The 18,035-nt window shown below is 40.8% G+C and overlaps 1 protein-coding gene across 12 annotated transcripts in view; it reads left to right on the top strand.

Moving 5' to 3' along the window:
• HECW2 (HECT, C2 and WW domain containing E3 ubiquitin protein ligase 2) overlaps nucleotides 1-18,035 on the top strand; it is a 448,428-nt gene that overhangs the window by 401,964 nt on the left and 28,429 nt on the right. For all 12 annotated transcript variants that reach the window (XM_084998042.1, XM_021074544.2, XM_021074543.2 and 9 more), the window contains 4 exons: nucleotides 2,969-3,089; nucleotides 4,516-4,629; nucleotides 15,057-15,209; nucleotides 17,253-17,351. In XM_084998042.1, coding sequence (XP_084854168.1) covers nucleotides 2,969-3,089; nucleotides 4,516-4,629; nucleotides 15,057-15,209; nucleotides 17,253-17,351 — 487 coding nt within the window. The remainder of the gene's footprint in view (nucleotides 1-2,968; nucleotides 3,090-4,515; nucleotides 4,630-15,056; nucleotides 15,210-17,252; nucleotides 17,352-18,035) is intronic.

Raw genomic sequence — 18,035 nt, 5'->3', positions numbered from 1 at the left:
GTCTTCTTTCATCCCAAACCTTTAAGGTCAAGTTTATTTGTTTCCTTTATGGCATAGTTCTTAGCTCTTTGGGTAAAAGATTCATAATTATGCCAGTGGAACTCTGGGCATATAGATCCGTAGACAATTTTATTCGAATCCATCCCTGAAGTGAATACATTTCCCCATGTCTTTAGTAGTCACGGCTACACAGATAATAACAATAATAGCTAACAGTTATAGGAGGCTTCTGAGGCAGCAAGCACTGCACAAAGTCCCATCTGGCACATATAAGAACTCATTTAATCCACAAGCGTGGCTCTGATCTCTGATCTCACATTGGATCTCTAGTACTATATTTTCAAGTGCCTGTAGGGTATATCTACCTGGAGAGCTGTCATCTCCAGCCTCATGTGTATAAAGCTTCCCATGGCCCTGTCCACAAGCCTCATTTCCCACACTGCTTTAGCATCAGATAGACCTGGCTCAGATCCGGAATCTCCCATTCATTAGCGTATGACTTTAGTTTTCTTAGTCACAAGGCGGCGATGATGGTAACAATGATAATGCCAGTTTCTTAGACTTGTGAGGTTTTCCCAAGATCCTCTATGTAAAGTGAATGATCTCTAATGCAGAGCAGACACTTAACAAACACAGCTATTGTTATTGCTTAAAAAGCTTTATATTACCACAAGAGCTTCCTGTTTCTCTTCCTTGCCTATCTACTGTTGCTCATTCTTATTTCACACTGTACAAGTTGCTCTGAGTCACTGCAGTCCTGGCCCGTGTCCATCCCCTCAGGCCTCCATTGCTGGGACTATTCCTAACTGGTTCTCCTACCTTGCTGTTCTGGCTTCCCACCCTTAATCCACTCCACACACTCTGAAAATCATTTCTGAAATAAAACACCACTTGTGTGTTGTTCCCTTGCTGAAGAACCTATACAGGCTTCCCACTGCTTACTGCATCATGCCCACACTTCTGCTAGGTTTTAAAAAATTCTTCTTGGAACTTGGGACCAACGTTCTGACCCAATTTCACTTCCTGCTTACTCCCCGGCACTTGCCCTCTGCTCTGCTTAGTAAGGTGGCCTCGGTATCTTCGAAATGTACATGCAATGCTCATTCCAGCTCTTGCTGTCCTGCCCCAGTAGGAACTGTACATTCTCCTGTGTTTAGAAGGCCTGATTCCAATAATATCTCCTCCCCAAAGTCTTTTCCTTTTTGACCTCTATTTATCCTCGTTTTCTATTACTATTACATTAACACTGATCTCAAATGCATTGTCACTGAGTGTCTCTGGCACAGTGGAGGCACATGCTTCATCTTTTTTTTTTTTTTTTTTTTTTTTTTGTCTTTTTGTTGTTGTTGTTGTTGTTGCTATTTCTTGGACCGCTCCCACGGCATATGGAAGTTCCCAGGCTAGGGGTTGAATCGGAGCTGTAGCCACCGGCCTACACCAGAGCCACAGCAACGCGAGATCCGAGCCACGTCTGCAACCTACACCACAGCTCACGCAACGCCGGATCGTTAAGCCACTGAGCAAGGGCAGGGACCGAACCCGCAACCTCATGGTTCCTAGTCGGATTCGTTAACCACTGCGCCACGACGGGAACTCCCACATGCTTCATCTTAATGGGCAGCTGCCCTCTGTAGACCCAGGGAAATGCAAGCCAATTGTTGCAGGGGTTCTCAGATAAATTTCAAACAAAATTAGGATTTTTTTTTTTCACTTGAAATCTCTTAATTTTTAAATGTTGGCAGTTCATTTAAAATCTTTAAAACATTGTAAACACAATAGATCAATAGGGCTGGGTATAGCCCCAGGGCTATAGTTTTGTTCCTTCTGCTTTGTAGTTTGTATACCATCTAGTTTAGGACTTAATCATTCTCTAGTTGTTTGCTGTGTTCTAGTTTCTGTCTTCCCAACCAAGATATCCACGCCAGCAACCTGATCTTACTTATTTTGAGCATCTTTGGCTGAACCTAATGCAGTATTAGCAACAAGTAATCATCGCTTAGTTGATTCATGCATTAAAGATACATTTAAGGAGCTGAATTGGTATGTAATGCACAAGATGTCACAATTTTTGTTTTCTGGTTTCTTTTATTGTGCTGTGAAATATTTAGTGGAAATATCCAGTATTTGTGTCATGGTGTCTGATTCCCATATTCATCATCAGTTTTGTACTTCAGCTGGTTGGGTAGTCACAGTATGATACAAAGCCAGATTTTTCTGTGGAAAGAGGAACAAACTATGCTTTTACATTTTATATTAATGATGCTGGCCATGGAATGACATGCAGAATGTCTTTGGATGCTCTGTAGATAATCACAGTACTTGGCACTTATTAAGACTGCAACAAACAGTATTGTTTACTCTGCACAACCAGGAGACCAGTGCCTTCTGCAATGACGTCTGGATTCTGTTTTTAAATCGATTGTTCTACCCTGTAAGAGGAAATGTATGGGATTGTGTGTCTATAATGTTTCTTAGTTACGGTGCATATCTAAAAGACGTATTTGTGGGTTTTTCATCAAGTATGGAAACTCACTCTTCTTGCTGTATGTACCACATACTTTCACATTGTAACTTCCTGTCTACTTCCTGTCTAATTGCCACGATATCATCTCAGCAACAAGCAAAGATATTCCACCCTCAACGGTTACATTAGACATGAGTAACTCTGTTTGACTCATATTAATGCGAACCAAAAAGGGGAACACATTTGACTAACACATGGGCACCATTTCAAACAGGACTGGTATTTTCAACCAAAAGGCCACAAGGAAGACATCCTAAGAGCCTGGTTAAGCTTTGTGATAGCTTTTGCCTTGGAGGGGTAAAAAGTGCAGGAATCTAAAAGTGTCGCCTCCTTTTACTTGGTAACTGTGGTCTCAGCCCCAGGTAGTATTTTTTTCATGGTAATGTGATGAGCTCCAGGACATTGCACAAATCCATGCCCTCCTCTCTGTGTGGTTTACTGCAGGTACTCAGCGTGCCAACGCCCGGGCTCCCGCCCCTTACAAGCGAGACTTTGAAGCCAAACTGAGGAATTTTTACAGGAAGTTAGAGACTAAAGGATATGGACAAGGCCCAGGGAAATTAAAGTAAGTCAGAGTGATGCAAACCATAGGATTTGTGGGTGGGGAAAGGATGGGATGCAATTGGGAATGTAGGAAATTGAGTGTGACTTGGGATGACCAGCCTTTCTTTGTTTTCGTCGCCATAATTATTTTAGCATGTGTAAATTACAGGATCATCTGAAGCATAGTTCTGGAATTAAGCAGGGTTTAGCTTAAGCTTTTAAAACAAACAGGAAAGAGACGACCACATTTCATGTAAAAATGTAGGCAAAATTAAAAGCCGATTCAACCCCTAGCCTGGGAACCTCCATATGCCGTGGGTGTGGCCATAGAAAAAAACAAAAAAAGACCAAAATAATAATAAGCTTCACTTGTCTAGTGGAATATGTCATGAATATTGACTCTGCTTTTATTTGTGCCCCTCTCTTTAAATGGGGACGTTGAAAATCACGTTATTTGGCCTAAAATTATCTGAATTTCCTACTTACCCAAAGTCCCTTCAACCCCACCTCCACCCTGTCCCATGTCCCTGCTACAGATCACAGTGCCACTTGAGAGAGGACAGAAGAGGGAGGGTCTGCACTGCAGCACCATTGTGTCCCAGGTGCCAAAGAGAAGCCCCAGCCCCACAGCCCACAGGTCACTGCCCCCTCACCCCCACCTCAGTGCAGCGCTTGCTCAATTAAACTCACAGCTTCCCCTTTCATCACCAGCAAAAAACATCAATGTGCCCCAAACACCATACCTCTCTGAGTTTCACTTATGCAAGGTCTTGCTGATCAGGCTTTCATGCCTTCGGACTCCCTAGCATCTCCCTTTCCATTACTATTGCTTTAAGGGCAAATTGATACATGTTTAAGGATGACTTTAATTGTCATTGTCACAAGTAGATTAATCAACCTCAATATGATTCATTTGTACCCTAGGGACTCCAAGATGCTCTTAATTTTAAAACTAAATTAAGCATAGTAGTAAACTCCTCTGCTTTGGAGGACACTGAGAATTTGTGTGTTCCTGTGCTTCTTGTTCTCATAGTCATCTCTCTAGGCACCTAGGAATTGAATTCCTGGTCTAGGTGCATTCAGGTTTAAGCCATTACCTCATAGGATTGCTCTTCCTTTACTAAACAACTTTTGTGTATGTGTTGTTTTATAATCATTTTCCTTCTGGGATAAATTGATATGATCATTCAGAAAGGACACTTGCATTGTTTCGACAGGTCTTAGGTGGAGTACTCTGTTTACCAAGGACTCTCTGATGTAACTTTTGTTTAATGCTATTGAGAGTTAAAGACAGACGGGTGCTTTATTGCAGATAGCAATGACAGCAAGTCACTCCACTTTTTGCCGAGTTACTTGTGGTAAATGGAAGTTAAATGACAAATATCCGGTTCTGGAAAGATAAGAATTAGGAAATAATCTATGTTTTTCAAATTGTCTCCTTATGGCAGGTTAATTATCAGAAGAGATCACTTGCTCGAAGATGCTTTTAATCAGATTATGGGCTATTCCAGAAAAGACCTGCAGAGAAATAAGCTGTACGTCACATTTGTCGGGGAGGAAGGGTGAGTAGCACAGAGAAGTGGCCTGTGGAGCTGGGCTGTGGCTGCAGACGGATGTTTCCCCACAAGGTCCGCTGTGGTTGCCTGAAACAGGAAATCCTTCTGGCAGGAAGTGCTGTTCTCACACACTTAAACCTTTCGGCTTTTTTTTTTAAGGCTTCCTCGGGATTTTAAATCATTTGACATAGAAATTCTTTGGTAAAAGCTCGTACCTATAGATCATTTTTGAGAGCAGAAGCTTGGTGTGGTTTCTTCTCTCTGTAACTTTCTTGCTCTTAAAGTGAAAGAGTGGGCTTTGAGAGGAAAAAGACCCTTAAACCTTGCATTTTAAGGTCTGTGATCTTGTTTTCTGCACTGGGGCGCTAAGTCAGTCATGCTTCACCTGTTAAGTAAACTCGGTTTCAGAATCACGAATTAGAAACTAGTGGTCATGGTGGGGGCTTGTGGTGGGCAAAATGGGCGAAGGGGATTAAGAGGTGCCAACCTTCGTATTTCCTTCTAACGTAAGTCAGTCACAGGATGTAAGGTGCAGCACAGGGAACATAGCGCATAGTGTTGTGACTTGGTGTGCTGAAAAGATGGCAACTACACTGTATAAAAATATGGCCTCACTGTGTTGTACCCCTGAAACTAATACAATATTGCAGGTCAACTATACTTGGATTAAAAATTAGAGGAAAAAGGGGTGGGGGAAGCATCCTGCTCTTCTACCAGGAAACCTCCCCAGCAGTGACTCTTGGGCCTTGGTTCTTATTTCTTTGTCCCCACTTTTCCTCTCCCTTTAGGACAGCAGCACACCTACCAAAATAACTACCTGCCATAAACATCTCCAGCCTTCTGTGACTCTTCCATGAGTGTGCTCACAGAGATAAGGTTTAGGAAATGAGTGAAGATGCCTACGCAGTGTTTATCACACCCACCTAGGCACAGCAGGGGTTTTATGACCACTGCTCACTGCTGGCAGAAGATGGCAGCTCTTCTCTCCCCTAGACCCCTTCTTCTTTCCTCGTTTCAGGTTTAAGTTTTGGGTCTCAGCACCTTCCTTGTAGGCATCACTAGAGGGAATTTAAAGACCACCACATGATTGCCTGACCTCTAGTTGTCTTCCCCTTAATGCCTTTGCTGCTCTTGATTTGGATCATTTTAAGGCTGCCCCTCTCAGTCTTGCCCAGGATCAGAATACATTAGATTATAATCATCGTAATAATATTCAATGATTCAGCCATATGGTATCTGGTTGAGGAAATGGAGCCTCCAAAGTGTAAAACAAAATTAATTTGCCTGTGGCAAAATTGAGATTTGAAATTAGGCCTCTTGTTTTCCATCTTGGTTTTTTGTGTGTGTGGGGCGGTGGGACTGCACTTGGAAGTTCCCAGGCCAGGGACTGAATCAGTACCACAACAGCAACCTGAGCCACAGCAGTGACAACACCAGGTCCTTAATCTAATGAGCCACCAGGGAACTCCCATCCTGGATTCTTGGACCAACACTGGGAGGTGGGCAAAACTCCTGAACTCTGATCTGAGTTTTTTTTCTTACTCATGGGTCTTTTCACTATTCAAGCTAGTGACTGATAACTTTTCTTGTCACGTATACTGTTGTATAGTCTCCCAGCTTTGTCTTGTTTAAAGTAAAATATCACATGGGAAAACAATATAATGTGACAAAGTTTGAGAAGCTTGCCTGAGACTTGAGCCTTTCATTGCTGACGTGCCATAATGGACTGTAGCTTTTGTTCGTTGCTTTAAAGATGCAGGTGCACAATTGAAAATGGAAGGCAAATGTTTTTAGCCTAATCACAAGTATGCATGGGATTCCAAGTATTTCCTTACATAACCAGTCTGGTTTGGTTGAGAATACTTTTCCTCCCCCAGAACTCCAGCTGCTTTCCTTCATTGTTGGACCACAGTTTGCTGAGGTCTCAGAGATGCAGGCAAGAGTCTTTGGAAGCTCTGGTACTTAGGTTTGAATAGAACAGATGCTTATCATGCTTAATCATCCTAAAGCAATCTCCCTGTGATCTGGACTGACATCCTCCATAGGGGGAGGCCCAGACAGAGTAGGATGTGAAACTTCTGTGTTTGATTGCCACTAGGGTCCAAATGTTTCTTGCCTCCATTGTTTTCTTCCTGTAACCCCAGAAGGAGAATAAGAGAGTATTTCGAGGGGTGAAGTCACCCCTCAAGGACAGTCTCTTAAAATCAGGCCCCTCTGTGTATAGCTTGTTAAAGCTGGAATAGGGCCAGATCATTTCTGGCCTATGGCTTTATCTTGTCAATATCATACATATAGACAGTTAGGCATGGGCTTTAATTTGCTGTTGAGGCATTTGGAATACATAATACTGTTTTGAAAGATGAACACAGTATGCTTGCTGAAAGAAATAAAAACCTCAAAACAACATAAAACTAAGAAGTTTTAGCCTTTGCCATCTTATTACATTGAAATTGAAGATCATAGCAGTTCTTTCTGGATTATAATAAATCGCCAAAGTGAAAAGCTACCTAAGTTTTTCCGTGGAATTCTAAAATGGAACTGGGAGTTTTCTGTCACTTTCATTGATTGTAATGCCCTCAAAATGTGTCACTTTGTAGGTTCTTCATGTCTGGCTCTAATAATGGTACTAAAGACATATATGTCTAGTGCCCAGATGTTGGCTTTTAATATCATTCTTAAGGAAATGGGACTTGAGCTCCTTGGAGAAATGGTTCATTCTAGGACTGGGGCAGGAAATGTACAAGACAGCGCCTGAAGCATCTTGTGCCAGAAAGTATAGAAGAGCTCAGACAGCTCACAGTGATGTCAGAGGGATGCAAGAACCAATGAAGGAGCTCCTGGTGGTCAAAGCTGGAATAATTGGAAAGAAAATAGTGCTGGATTAGAACCCCAAAGTATAAAATTAATATCTATATTGATATACACAATTGAATAAATAAATGAATAGACAAATCTCCTATGCAGAAGATTTCCAAATAATTCTGCATAATTTCCTACTCCTTAATTGTGAATTGCACATAGTGACTCTCTTCCAAATAGTACACAGGGAAAGGGGGGAAAAAGAAGTCTACAGTGGAGAGGGCTGACCAGCACTAGCCGGGTGACCAAGGCTAAAGCTAAAATTGACAGTGGAGTATCCTGTTGACAGTACGTACGTACTTTTGATATGATGTGATGAGAATGACACTCTACCTCTGCTAGCTTCTCTCAAAAACACATGACACCAGTCTAAGCAGGAGACAAACATCAGTTAAATCCAAACTAAGGGACATTCTACAAGATTACCTTATCAGTGCTCCCTAAGCTGTCAAGGTCTTAAAACCATCAGAATAGTCTAAGAAACTGTCACAGCCCAGATGAGCCTAAGGAAACGTGGCAATTAAAATTAACGTATCCGGAATGGAATCCTGGAACAGAAATGGGATATTAGGCAAAAATGAAAGAAATTTGCATAAAATATGGGTTTCAGTTAATAATGTATCAATATTGGTTCATGAATTGTAACAAATGAACTACACTAATGCAAAATGTGAATAAGAGGGAAACCGAGTATGAGCTGTGTAAGAATTTTCCCTGTTATCTTTAAAACTTTTCTATAAATAAAAAAGCTATTCTAAAACAGAACATTTATGAAAAGGAAGCATAGAGTCAGGACTGGGAAAGATTTAGAAAATGTTTCCCGGAATGACTTTTCTTCTTTCTTCGTTGTCTGATGAGTGATTGCCACTAGGGTAATTTTTGGTGTGTGTATACTTCTTTTTGCACTTGAGGTCAGTAGAGTAGTAAGTACATGGATACAGTTAATTCTGTGTAAAGGCCAAAGTAGTGAGGTGTTGGTATGAATAGAGTATTATGATGTGTTGCTAATGTCAACTTTGTTATCTGCAAGGGAATAGTACTTTGCAATTCTTACTGCTATCATCTCAGTGCTTCTATGTTCTACCTGTCATAATCATGGTCTTTATGATAGATTAGTGAGCGCTTAAAGAGAAGCACTCCTGCACTCCCCGAATGTGTAAATTAGCAGATTCACCTAGAGACTTCACTTCTGCTTTAAGATGTTTCTTTGCATAGGTCTTAAAACATGATAGATAGGTTTTTCCTGGAGTGGAAGAGCTGAGTCAAGAGAAATGATGGGAAATATTATAGTCATAAATTTACAGGACAATTACAAATTCCATATGGGGTAGAATTAATCTCAGACTATTAAAGATGCCTGTATTCAATTAAAAATGTAAAAATAATTCCAGAACCTATCAATGTGAATATATTAGTTGGCAACTAACTATTATATCTCGCTAAAAGAATGCTTCATGTTATGTTTGGCTTTTTACGGAAAGTACACAGTCTCTAAGCAAACCACTGTAATTTAATTTGGTCAGAGCTGGAGGTTTTGTTCTAGTCATTAAAATTTCCACCCAGCTTAATCTGGTTATCTGCTCTTGCAAAGTGGGGAAGAGGAGAGGTCAGCAGTGGTGGAATGGCTGGAAACTAAGTCATCTTGACTGAATGTGGTGGGAAATTGCATACTCTGGTTGCCTCTTTCTGTTGTACTTCTGTCTGCCTAGAAGTTGCTTCTTTAGGAAGGAAGCCAAAAGAATACTGCATATTCTCCAGTGTATTATTTTCTTTTGAATTGAAAGTCCTAGCAACTAAAGCTTATGTGGCGTCGATAGTTAGCTAGGAAGACAGTTGTGTTCTGTTAGGGCATCCTGGGCCATACACTTCTTTCTCTTTTATTTATTGAAGTATATTTGATTTATAATATTGTGTTAGCTTCAGTGGTGCATTTACTTCTTAGTCCCCAAAACAAGTAAGGAAATAATGGCCTGAATAGACAGGATGTTTACACTGTGATTGCCTTTCCTCTTTTCTTCTCCATGGCCAACTCTATAAAAGGCACCTTTCTTTAAGAAAGAATGAGTTCATTATATGTAAGGTGCCATCTATATGACATCAGTCTTGCAAAGCCACACTTTAGGGAGGGGATGTGTGCAAATGGTTTTAGTTTGGGGGTTTAAGAACAGGTGAGCTCTTCCTGTGATAATTCTTCTTAGACAGGCAAATGAAAGCAATTAAAGAGGACAAGATCTGAAAGGTTTTCTTGAGTTCCTGCTTATAAAATAACCAGCAGTTCTTCTTACACCTGACTGGTCTAGAAGTTGTCAGGGGTCCTGGGCTTGACCATTTATTCCTCAGAAATTTGTGAAGCTTCAAGTTAAACTTTGTAGCCCACTGAGTTCCCATCATGGCACAGCAGAAACGAATCTGACTAGGAACCATGAGGTTGCAGGTTTGATCCCTGGCCTTGCTCAGTGGGTTAAGGATCCAGCATTGCCATGAGCTGTGGTGTAGGTCGCAGACGCAGCTCGGATCTGGTGTTGTTGCTGTAACTGTGGTGTAGGATGGCAGCTACAGCTCCGATTAGACCCAAACCTGGAAACCTCCATATGCAGTGGGTAAGGCTCTCAAAAAGACAAAAACAAAAAAATAAAACTTTGTGGTGCTGCTGGCTTTCTTCTAAAAAGAGACATTTGCAGGATAACCTAACTGACCCAAACCATGCTAAAGAAGTTTGCTTCTGCAGCTATGCTTTGGCTTGGTATGACCAGGTAAAGTCTTATCACATCAATTCCTCACAGAATTCCTTACCCACCAGGCTGTCTTAAGTTTAAGGCTCAAGACTAATGCCTTGCTGCTATGAATATCTGAGGGTGAATCAGAAGGTTTGTAGGCCATGTTTGCCTGAACCAACTTGTAAGAAAAGCAAAGCTTTCTGTCTTCCAGAAAACCAGTAGGCAATAATAGTGTGACTTCCCATTGCCCTTGACCTCCTTCATTTTATAGTTTACTTCCTCTGAAATACTTTGTTTTCAGTAATTTTTAGTGGAAAATAAGGGACAAGAGGATAAAATATTTATTTAATAAATATTGGATGCCACTAACACCTTGGGCGGTGTCGGCCCAGCAATGTGATGGTTTTTAAAATGCTCTATCAGCACGTCATGGGGCTCAAAATGACATTGCCACCCTAAAGACATCTGTGCTTATTCCGAAATGCCCTCAGATGCAGCTGTTGTGTGGCTACACACCCGCTGTCTGGAGTTTCTATATTTCCGTGCCAAGCCTTTAGCTGTGGAACCAACCGAACTGGCAAAACAGGAATGTAACAAATGCTCCCTGTGGTATGAGTCATATTAACTATTTATATGGTAGAGGTTGCTAAGACATTACCGGAAGCACATGCAAGAGGTACCCTGCTAGGACATGTCTTACTGAGTTAGGTAGATGTGTGTAATTTGTAATCTACAACCTGTTCTCTGATATGCAGTGCTAAATTTCAGATTAGAATCAAATCACACTTTAAAAACTGTCTTGGCTTTGGAGTGTCTCCATCAGTGCTGTTAGAGTTAAAAAACAGCAGATGAAAGCCTGACCAGTGGAGGAAGAGACGTTTTCCTTCTAAAGGAGCTGTTAGCTTTGTTCTCTCTTGGAGGTGGGGGTGGGGGGAAGGAGTTTTACTTTTCAGCTTAACTCCTTGGGGAACATTCATTTTATCTTTAGCCAGATTCAGCTATTATCATCAAAAAGGAACCAACCAGTGAAGTCCATCTTGTTGTTTTAATAAATTTTGCCACATTAGAAGATATTAGACTTGAAAAAGTCAAGGACCAGACTTTCTCAGCATCATTCACTTGAACAATTTCTGACAGTGTTTGCAAATTGAGTTGCCTGTTAAGTTTTGGCATAACCTGTTAATGCATTGAATACAAGGCAAACTTGTGCAAGTTATTCACGCTGCTAGATGTCAAATAACAATGTAAATTATGTTGATTTCCTGTGGAGAGCATCAGACAGCTTCCACGCAGTGATTTAACAATATAAACTGAGTCCCAGCTATCTATCAACCTAAATACTTGGGATACAAAAGTGAAAAAGACAGAGGCCCTGCCCTCAGTAGGATTACAGTCTAGATGTGTGTCTGGGAGAGGCAGACACTCGGACAGTTCTAATACACTATGGTAAGTGCAGTATAATTAAAACCCTGAGAGGTGAAGCTCAAGGAAAACCTGCCATTTCTATTGAATGCCACTGTTTCATTTTAAGCAGATTTTTAACTTTAAGAAAAACCCATTTTACTTATACTAGTGGTCTTTTTGTAAGAAACCTGACTAATAAAGTATTTGGTTCATGTCTCAGCTGTGACCCTTATCTTCGTGTACCTCCATGGTGTCTGAAGGCCCCTGTGGAGCAGGGACCACGCAGGCCACAGCTCACTCACAGTCTCGTGGTCAATAGTTGAGACCACTTCTGGAGGTTGCATACACCCTAGGATGTTGTTGTCTTTTTATGTTTCCGCGAAGATCTTCACTAAAGAAGAAGCATTAGAGTAAGCCAAGTATTTTAATAAAGTAGCATTTTTTGTTCTCCTACTTTCTTCTGATAACAGGGGTTGACAGACTTTCTTTAAAAGAGCCAGATAGTAAATATTTTAGGTTTTGCAGGCCATATGTTGTGTTGCACCTTCTCAACACCGTCATTGTAGCAGGATAGCAGTCCCAGACAACACATAAACAAATGGGCATGGCTGTGTTCCAATAAATCTTTATTTACAAAGCGAAGGGTTGGCCAGGTTTGACCTGTAGGCCATAGTTTGCCAGACATCTGCTCTAAAAGCAACATTATTCTTAGTCCTGATGAACATTTAAAATTTATTGAAGGGCTATAAGGAGTCATGAACATTAAACGTGGGGTCAGGAAACCTGTGTCAAGGCCTGGATCCTCCACTGCAGCTTTCATTTGATGCAAGTCATTGATTTTCTTCAGCCCCAGTGTTCTGCTCAATGAAATGAGGGGATGGACAAAATGACCTCTAACATTCTTTTGACTGGCATTCTCTGTTTCTGGAAAGACAGTGATCTGCTGATGAAATTACCCTCCATAGGAAATTTAGTTGTTTTGCATACACAAGGATCCAGGTAGACTGGAGCCATGAACTCTCTCACCAAATTTAGTAGGAAACGTATAACATCTAATAGTTAGGTTTTAAAAAGAAGCATATAGGTTAAAGCAAGTAGGTGAAAGGTTTGAGCTGATGACTAACTCATTATGAGTCAACAAAGTAAAGTGACTGCCCCACCAGGCAGGTGACATTAAGCTGCATTGGTGGAAACAAGTGCCCAGGAGGCGAGGCCAAGAGCCCTTCAACGAGACCACACCTTGAATGTTGTCATCAGTAGAGACACCACCCCTTCGGTCAGACTTTGACACCTGGAGAGTGTCCAATGCAGAGGATCAGTGCAGAGAGGGAATTCCCTACTCTGCCTTAAGACGAAGTTGAAAGAAGGGGCTGTGTTTGGGAGTGAGAAGAGGACAGGAGGAGACAGGGACCAGGGATGTGGAAACTGCTAAACTTAGACTTCTTGTAGAAAACAACCTTTGAAAAAATTTTACATCTTTAGTGTTGAGCATAATGGGCCCTCCAGTATTTGTTGAAAGAAAGCCTCTAAGTGTGTGAAGAATATTCAAGTGGAAAATGTATTCTTCTTGTTCTTGGTGGCGTCAGAGACCAGAACTAGGACAGTGGAAGGAAGCCACTGGAAGCTGCCTTGGTCTCAGTGTGAAGAGGGGTAGCGTGTGTCACCACCCCTGGGGGCAGCCAGAGGGCTGCTTTGGGAGCCCCCAGGGAAATCTGAGCAAAGTTCCATGGTTCCTGGTGGCCCCTTGGTCAAGTTATTATTTTCAGCTGCCCCAGAGGGTGATTCCATCACGTCACCCTAAGGCTTCTTGGCCCTGAGGGTCTACTCTGTTTGCATTTTTTTTTTTTTTTTGTGAACCTGGGTTGCTTGTCAGTCTAACTCGAATTTCCCAAAGTGCAGTACAGACAGGTGATGTGTGAGATGATTGTAGCTATTATGTAGATTGACACTTTTTTTTTTGAAATTTTAATTATTGTTTTTTTAATAGTTATTTCCCCAATACAATTTTTTTTTCTACTGTACGGCATGATGACCCAGTTATACATACATGTACACATTCTATTTTCACACATTAGAATGACATGTTTTAATATTTATGTGTTTAGAAAAGATGTAAAGCCAGCACATCATAATTCCATAAATATTGTGTAAGACAAGGCTACATTGGAAAAGCAAGTAGACTTAAAGTTTAAAACATGAAGTAAAAGGCAGTGCATAGATATTCAAATATGGCAAAAATTAAGAAAGTATGTGGATAGCTGAGGTCTGTTCTAAGTAAATTCTATTAAGCTCGCAACTAAAACATATAAAAGCCATTTCATTTTTCTTACTAATATTCCAGCTCCCTCTTCTATTTATAGTAGGATTCTTTTCTGTCTCACACAATCCCATCCGTCCACAAGACTCAGATGATTTCTTTTCTTTGTCATTTAAAAAAAATATATAGTAATGCCCATGGAGGAAATTCCATAAGAGGAAAAAAAAATGGAGTGAACAAAGGAAGTCTTATAAAATCCTACCACCCCAGTTTATACATTGCTTTCATTTCCCCCTTTGGAATTCCTTGCTGTCTTTGAACCCTTGTGTATGCTTTTTATCATAGGGTAGATGTACTTTATATTTTTCATTTTAAATTGAGCATATCAAATTGCTTCATTGCAAACTCCTCTTTACTGCATATTTTTGCTCTCGGCATTGTTGGCCACTTGTCATTCCTTAACCTCTCACAATTGTTTCGTAGCTGTTCCTTTGACCCTGATGGCTTTGTAAGTAAAATGGAATTTACACTGCAGTTCAGGTGCAAGAGTTTTAGCCTCTTCTCCAAATACCTTCCTGAGGGAACTTTAAACACCCTCGTTTTTTTCTTGTCTATAATTTTCCTTGGTGTTTTATAATTTAAAGTTTTCATGTGAACCCTATCATTCTCTCTTTTGCCTCTGATCTCCCTAGGAGGCCTTATATCTGTAATATCTTCTCACCAATCCACTCAAGTCTCTTTCCTTCCCCATTTAAAAGTGCTTCAGAAACCCATGAGCACTCCATGTCCCAGTGACTGTATGTGAAGCTGACGCCTGCCTGTTTTACCCTGCTGAAATAAAGCATGCCCACTGTACTCTCTTTCTCCACAACCTGGCCCCGAGCATTTACATTATTTACTTTTTTATGCTATTTATACAATCAAATTTTTAGCATATCGCCTATTTCATCTGTTATCTGATGTATAGCTTCAGTTTTGGATATGCTGCATATAAATATTCATTATGCCATCTGAGTCACAACGTGGACAAGATCAGGAATCATGATCCTTCAGTTTGGTTTGGACAATCCTATTATGTAGATAATTAGACTTGTAATGAGTACACTATAGAAAGTTGAGCTCTGCAGAAAATGTGCCTAATAAGTAGGAAAAAAATTATAACTGCTTTTTTTGTGTGTGTGGATTTTTTTTTAAAGGCTGGATTACAGTGGACCTTCCAGAGAGTTTTTCTTCCTGGTATCCAGAGAGCTCTTTAACCCATATTACGGCTTATTTGAATATTCAGCCAATGACACATACACAGTACAAATAAGTCCCATGTCTGCTTTTGTAGACAATCACCATGAATGGTAAGTATTCTTTTCCTCAACACTTTTCTTCAGCTGATTTTTCTCTGTGATACTACTTTTTATAGAAATCCGTAGAAAAAAATGCTTTTTTTAAAAAAGCGTTTTTCCCCCTTGGAGAAAATCATATTTGCAGTTAAATATCTCATTTGACTCTTGTTTGTGCTATCAAATCTGATATACAGACAGTCTCCAAGCTAGGAATAGATTATTTCCAGAAGACTAATTTTAAGTGACTTGGGAGGAATTCAAATAGTTGCTCCCATTGAGAACTGCAGATGATCGTTAGCCTCCTGGTGAGACCCTACGTTCCTCTCTGCAGCTTTGGGCAACTCTGAGCTCTGGCAGGGACTCAAGGGTAAGTAGGAGAAGGTCTTGACCCAGAGACAAGGTCAGACAGCTTCTAGAGCAGCCCTTGGGGAAGTGGCTAACACTGGGGGAGGGGCAGAGCGGCTGGACCGTTGTTGTACTCTAGAGGAAGGAAGGGAGGGGTGACCGGAGGACCTTATGGTGGAAGGGAACCCTGGCAGGCGGGCCGGGCAGGAGTGCAGAACCACAGCAGCGACCACTTACCCTACCAACCATTTGAAGTTTGGAGCCAGGGCTTGCCCTTTTCCTAATTTCTCACTCAAAATCAAGGGAAACTAGTGTAGGATTCCCATTGGGGGATTCTTTATTCTGAAAATCCCCAATTGCATTCTTTCCATGACATTTTTTTTTTTTTTTTACATTCCTGAATTTATGGACTTGGAAGTATCTTTATAACCTTTGTTTGCTTATTCATGTTCATTTTCACTATAGTAACAAAGAAAAAAAAATAACATGAATAGGACTCATGGAAAAACTTTCTTGAGTCATGAGGTTAATATTGGTGGGTGGAGGGCATTAAGTTTTAGGACTTAGTCTTCAAATTTACTTCCGTTTAACTACGATTCGGAGTCCTCCTAGGGGTAGCTATTGCAGTTATGCCAACGCAAGTGGAAATAAAGAAAACCAAAGCAGCTAGACATTAGCCTGAAAATGGTTGCCTGACGCTAACACTACAAATGGACAGTATGAACCTCAGGGTGGATTTGCACTTTTAGAAGACATCAAACTTTCAAGAAGCCAGAAACTTGAATGCTTTTGAAAAAGAAAATACGTGTCCATCTCAGTTAGCAAATCTAGTCATGACGACCATTTAAGAAAGTTTCCACAGTGATTCAAAGTAGAATTAAGCCCTGAAATTTTAGAGAACAGAATGTCCCATGAGGAAACTCCCTCAAATGTACACATGCATAATTCTTGGATGGTGACAATTATTATCAGGAGTGGGTATGCGAGAGAATGGAGATAGGAACTTTCTCACTCTGAGATGGGGCCTTTCCTCAAAAGGGAATTACTCCTGGGTTTGCTTTAGAGAAATCCTGCTAATATTCATGCAAGCAAAGAACCAGGGGACAGCATCCTTCTCACCACCACTGGTCTCATTCTGTCAACATTTCTTAGAAGTGGTTTGGGGAAATTTCACTATCCTGCTGACAGGGAATTCATTACTGGGGCGGGGGTGAAGGGGGAGCATTAGAGTGAAACATTTCTTCCACAAATAGGTGTGAATATTGACTTCACGAAGACACAGCCCAAAGTGCACACACACATGGACCTCATAGGCAATTCATCTTGGACAAACTTAGATTCTTAGATCTGGAAGGCACCGTTTTGTTTTTTGTTTTTTATTTTTTGTTTTTTTTTTTAAGGGGCCAAACCTGTGGCATATGGAAGTTCCCAGGCTAGGGACTGAATCAAAGTTGCCAGTCTACACCACAGCCTCAGCAACACCAGATCCAAGCCTCATCTGCAACCTATGCCACAGCTTGTGGCAACACCGGATTCTTAACCCAACTGAGCGAGGCCAGGGATCAAACCCGAATCCTCACAGACACTATGTCGGGTTCTTAACCGGTTGAGCCAAAAACGGGAACTCCTGGAAGGCATTCTTGAGAGGAAATAGAACCATGTAGAAACTACCCTGTGATGTGTAAGCTGTCTCCTGCTTTTCCTTCGCAGGTTCCGGTTCAGTGGTAGGATCCTTGGTCTTGCGCTGATTCACCAGTATTTGTTGGATGCCTTCTTCACGCGGCCCTTCTATAAGGCTCTTCTCAGAATGTAAGAGTATTTTTATTGCCTGTGTAATGAGCATGTAAAAATTTAATATTTCCCTTATCAAAAAGGGTCCTTGGTTAATGTCATTTATCTGCTCACCAACTCAAATCTGTTATTACTAAATAATAGCCTAGATTTCTGAGAGTCACACAGATTCAAATAGGGTTTACTGGATTTGGGGGGTTTCTGATCCTTTATTCCTATCTTGCTCCCAAAGTCTTAGTTTTGCTCTACTCCGGATCATTTATTCTCATTTGTTATAACGCATGTTTCTTCAAAACAATTGCACTTCACATACAGTACTGGAATTCCTGTGGTATTAATGCCAAGTATTAATAGAATAGTTGTGGGTTAGTCTTGATGACTCACAGCCCCCCATCTTTCATGAGATGCATTTTGTATTTTGCTTTATGCAAACTTTCAACTGCTTACTCTTGGTTCAAATTCTCATTCTCCTTTGTTGTGTTTTGTTTGTTTGTGAGAGGTGAGCCATATTGTTAAGAGTCCTATATTTTTCTTGAGACTCCTTTATATGCAAGACAGTAATTTATGATGGCAGATGAAAAATTTAGCATTCCACAGAACTTTTTCTTCATTGTTATCACAATGAAAGATTGCAATTATTGTAAAATGTAGAGCAAACAGTTTCTATCCTATAATCAGTAGTCATTTGCAAGGATGAACAGG

Source organism: Sus scrofa, chromosome 15 (assembly GCF_054392235.1).
Source record: "Sus scrofa isolate SSC_HxYL_T2T_F1_AM1 chromosome 15, Sscrofa_HxYL_maternal_Yorkshire_Landrace_v2.0, whole genome shotgun sequence".
In the NCBI taxonomy this organism is placed as follows: domain Eukaryota; kingdom Metazoa; phylum Chordata; class Mammalia; order Artiodactyla; family Suidae; genus Sus; species Sus scrofa.
Note: the sequence above shows the minus strand (reverse complement) of the source record. Positions and strands in the feature narration are given on the sequence as shown.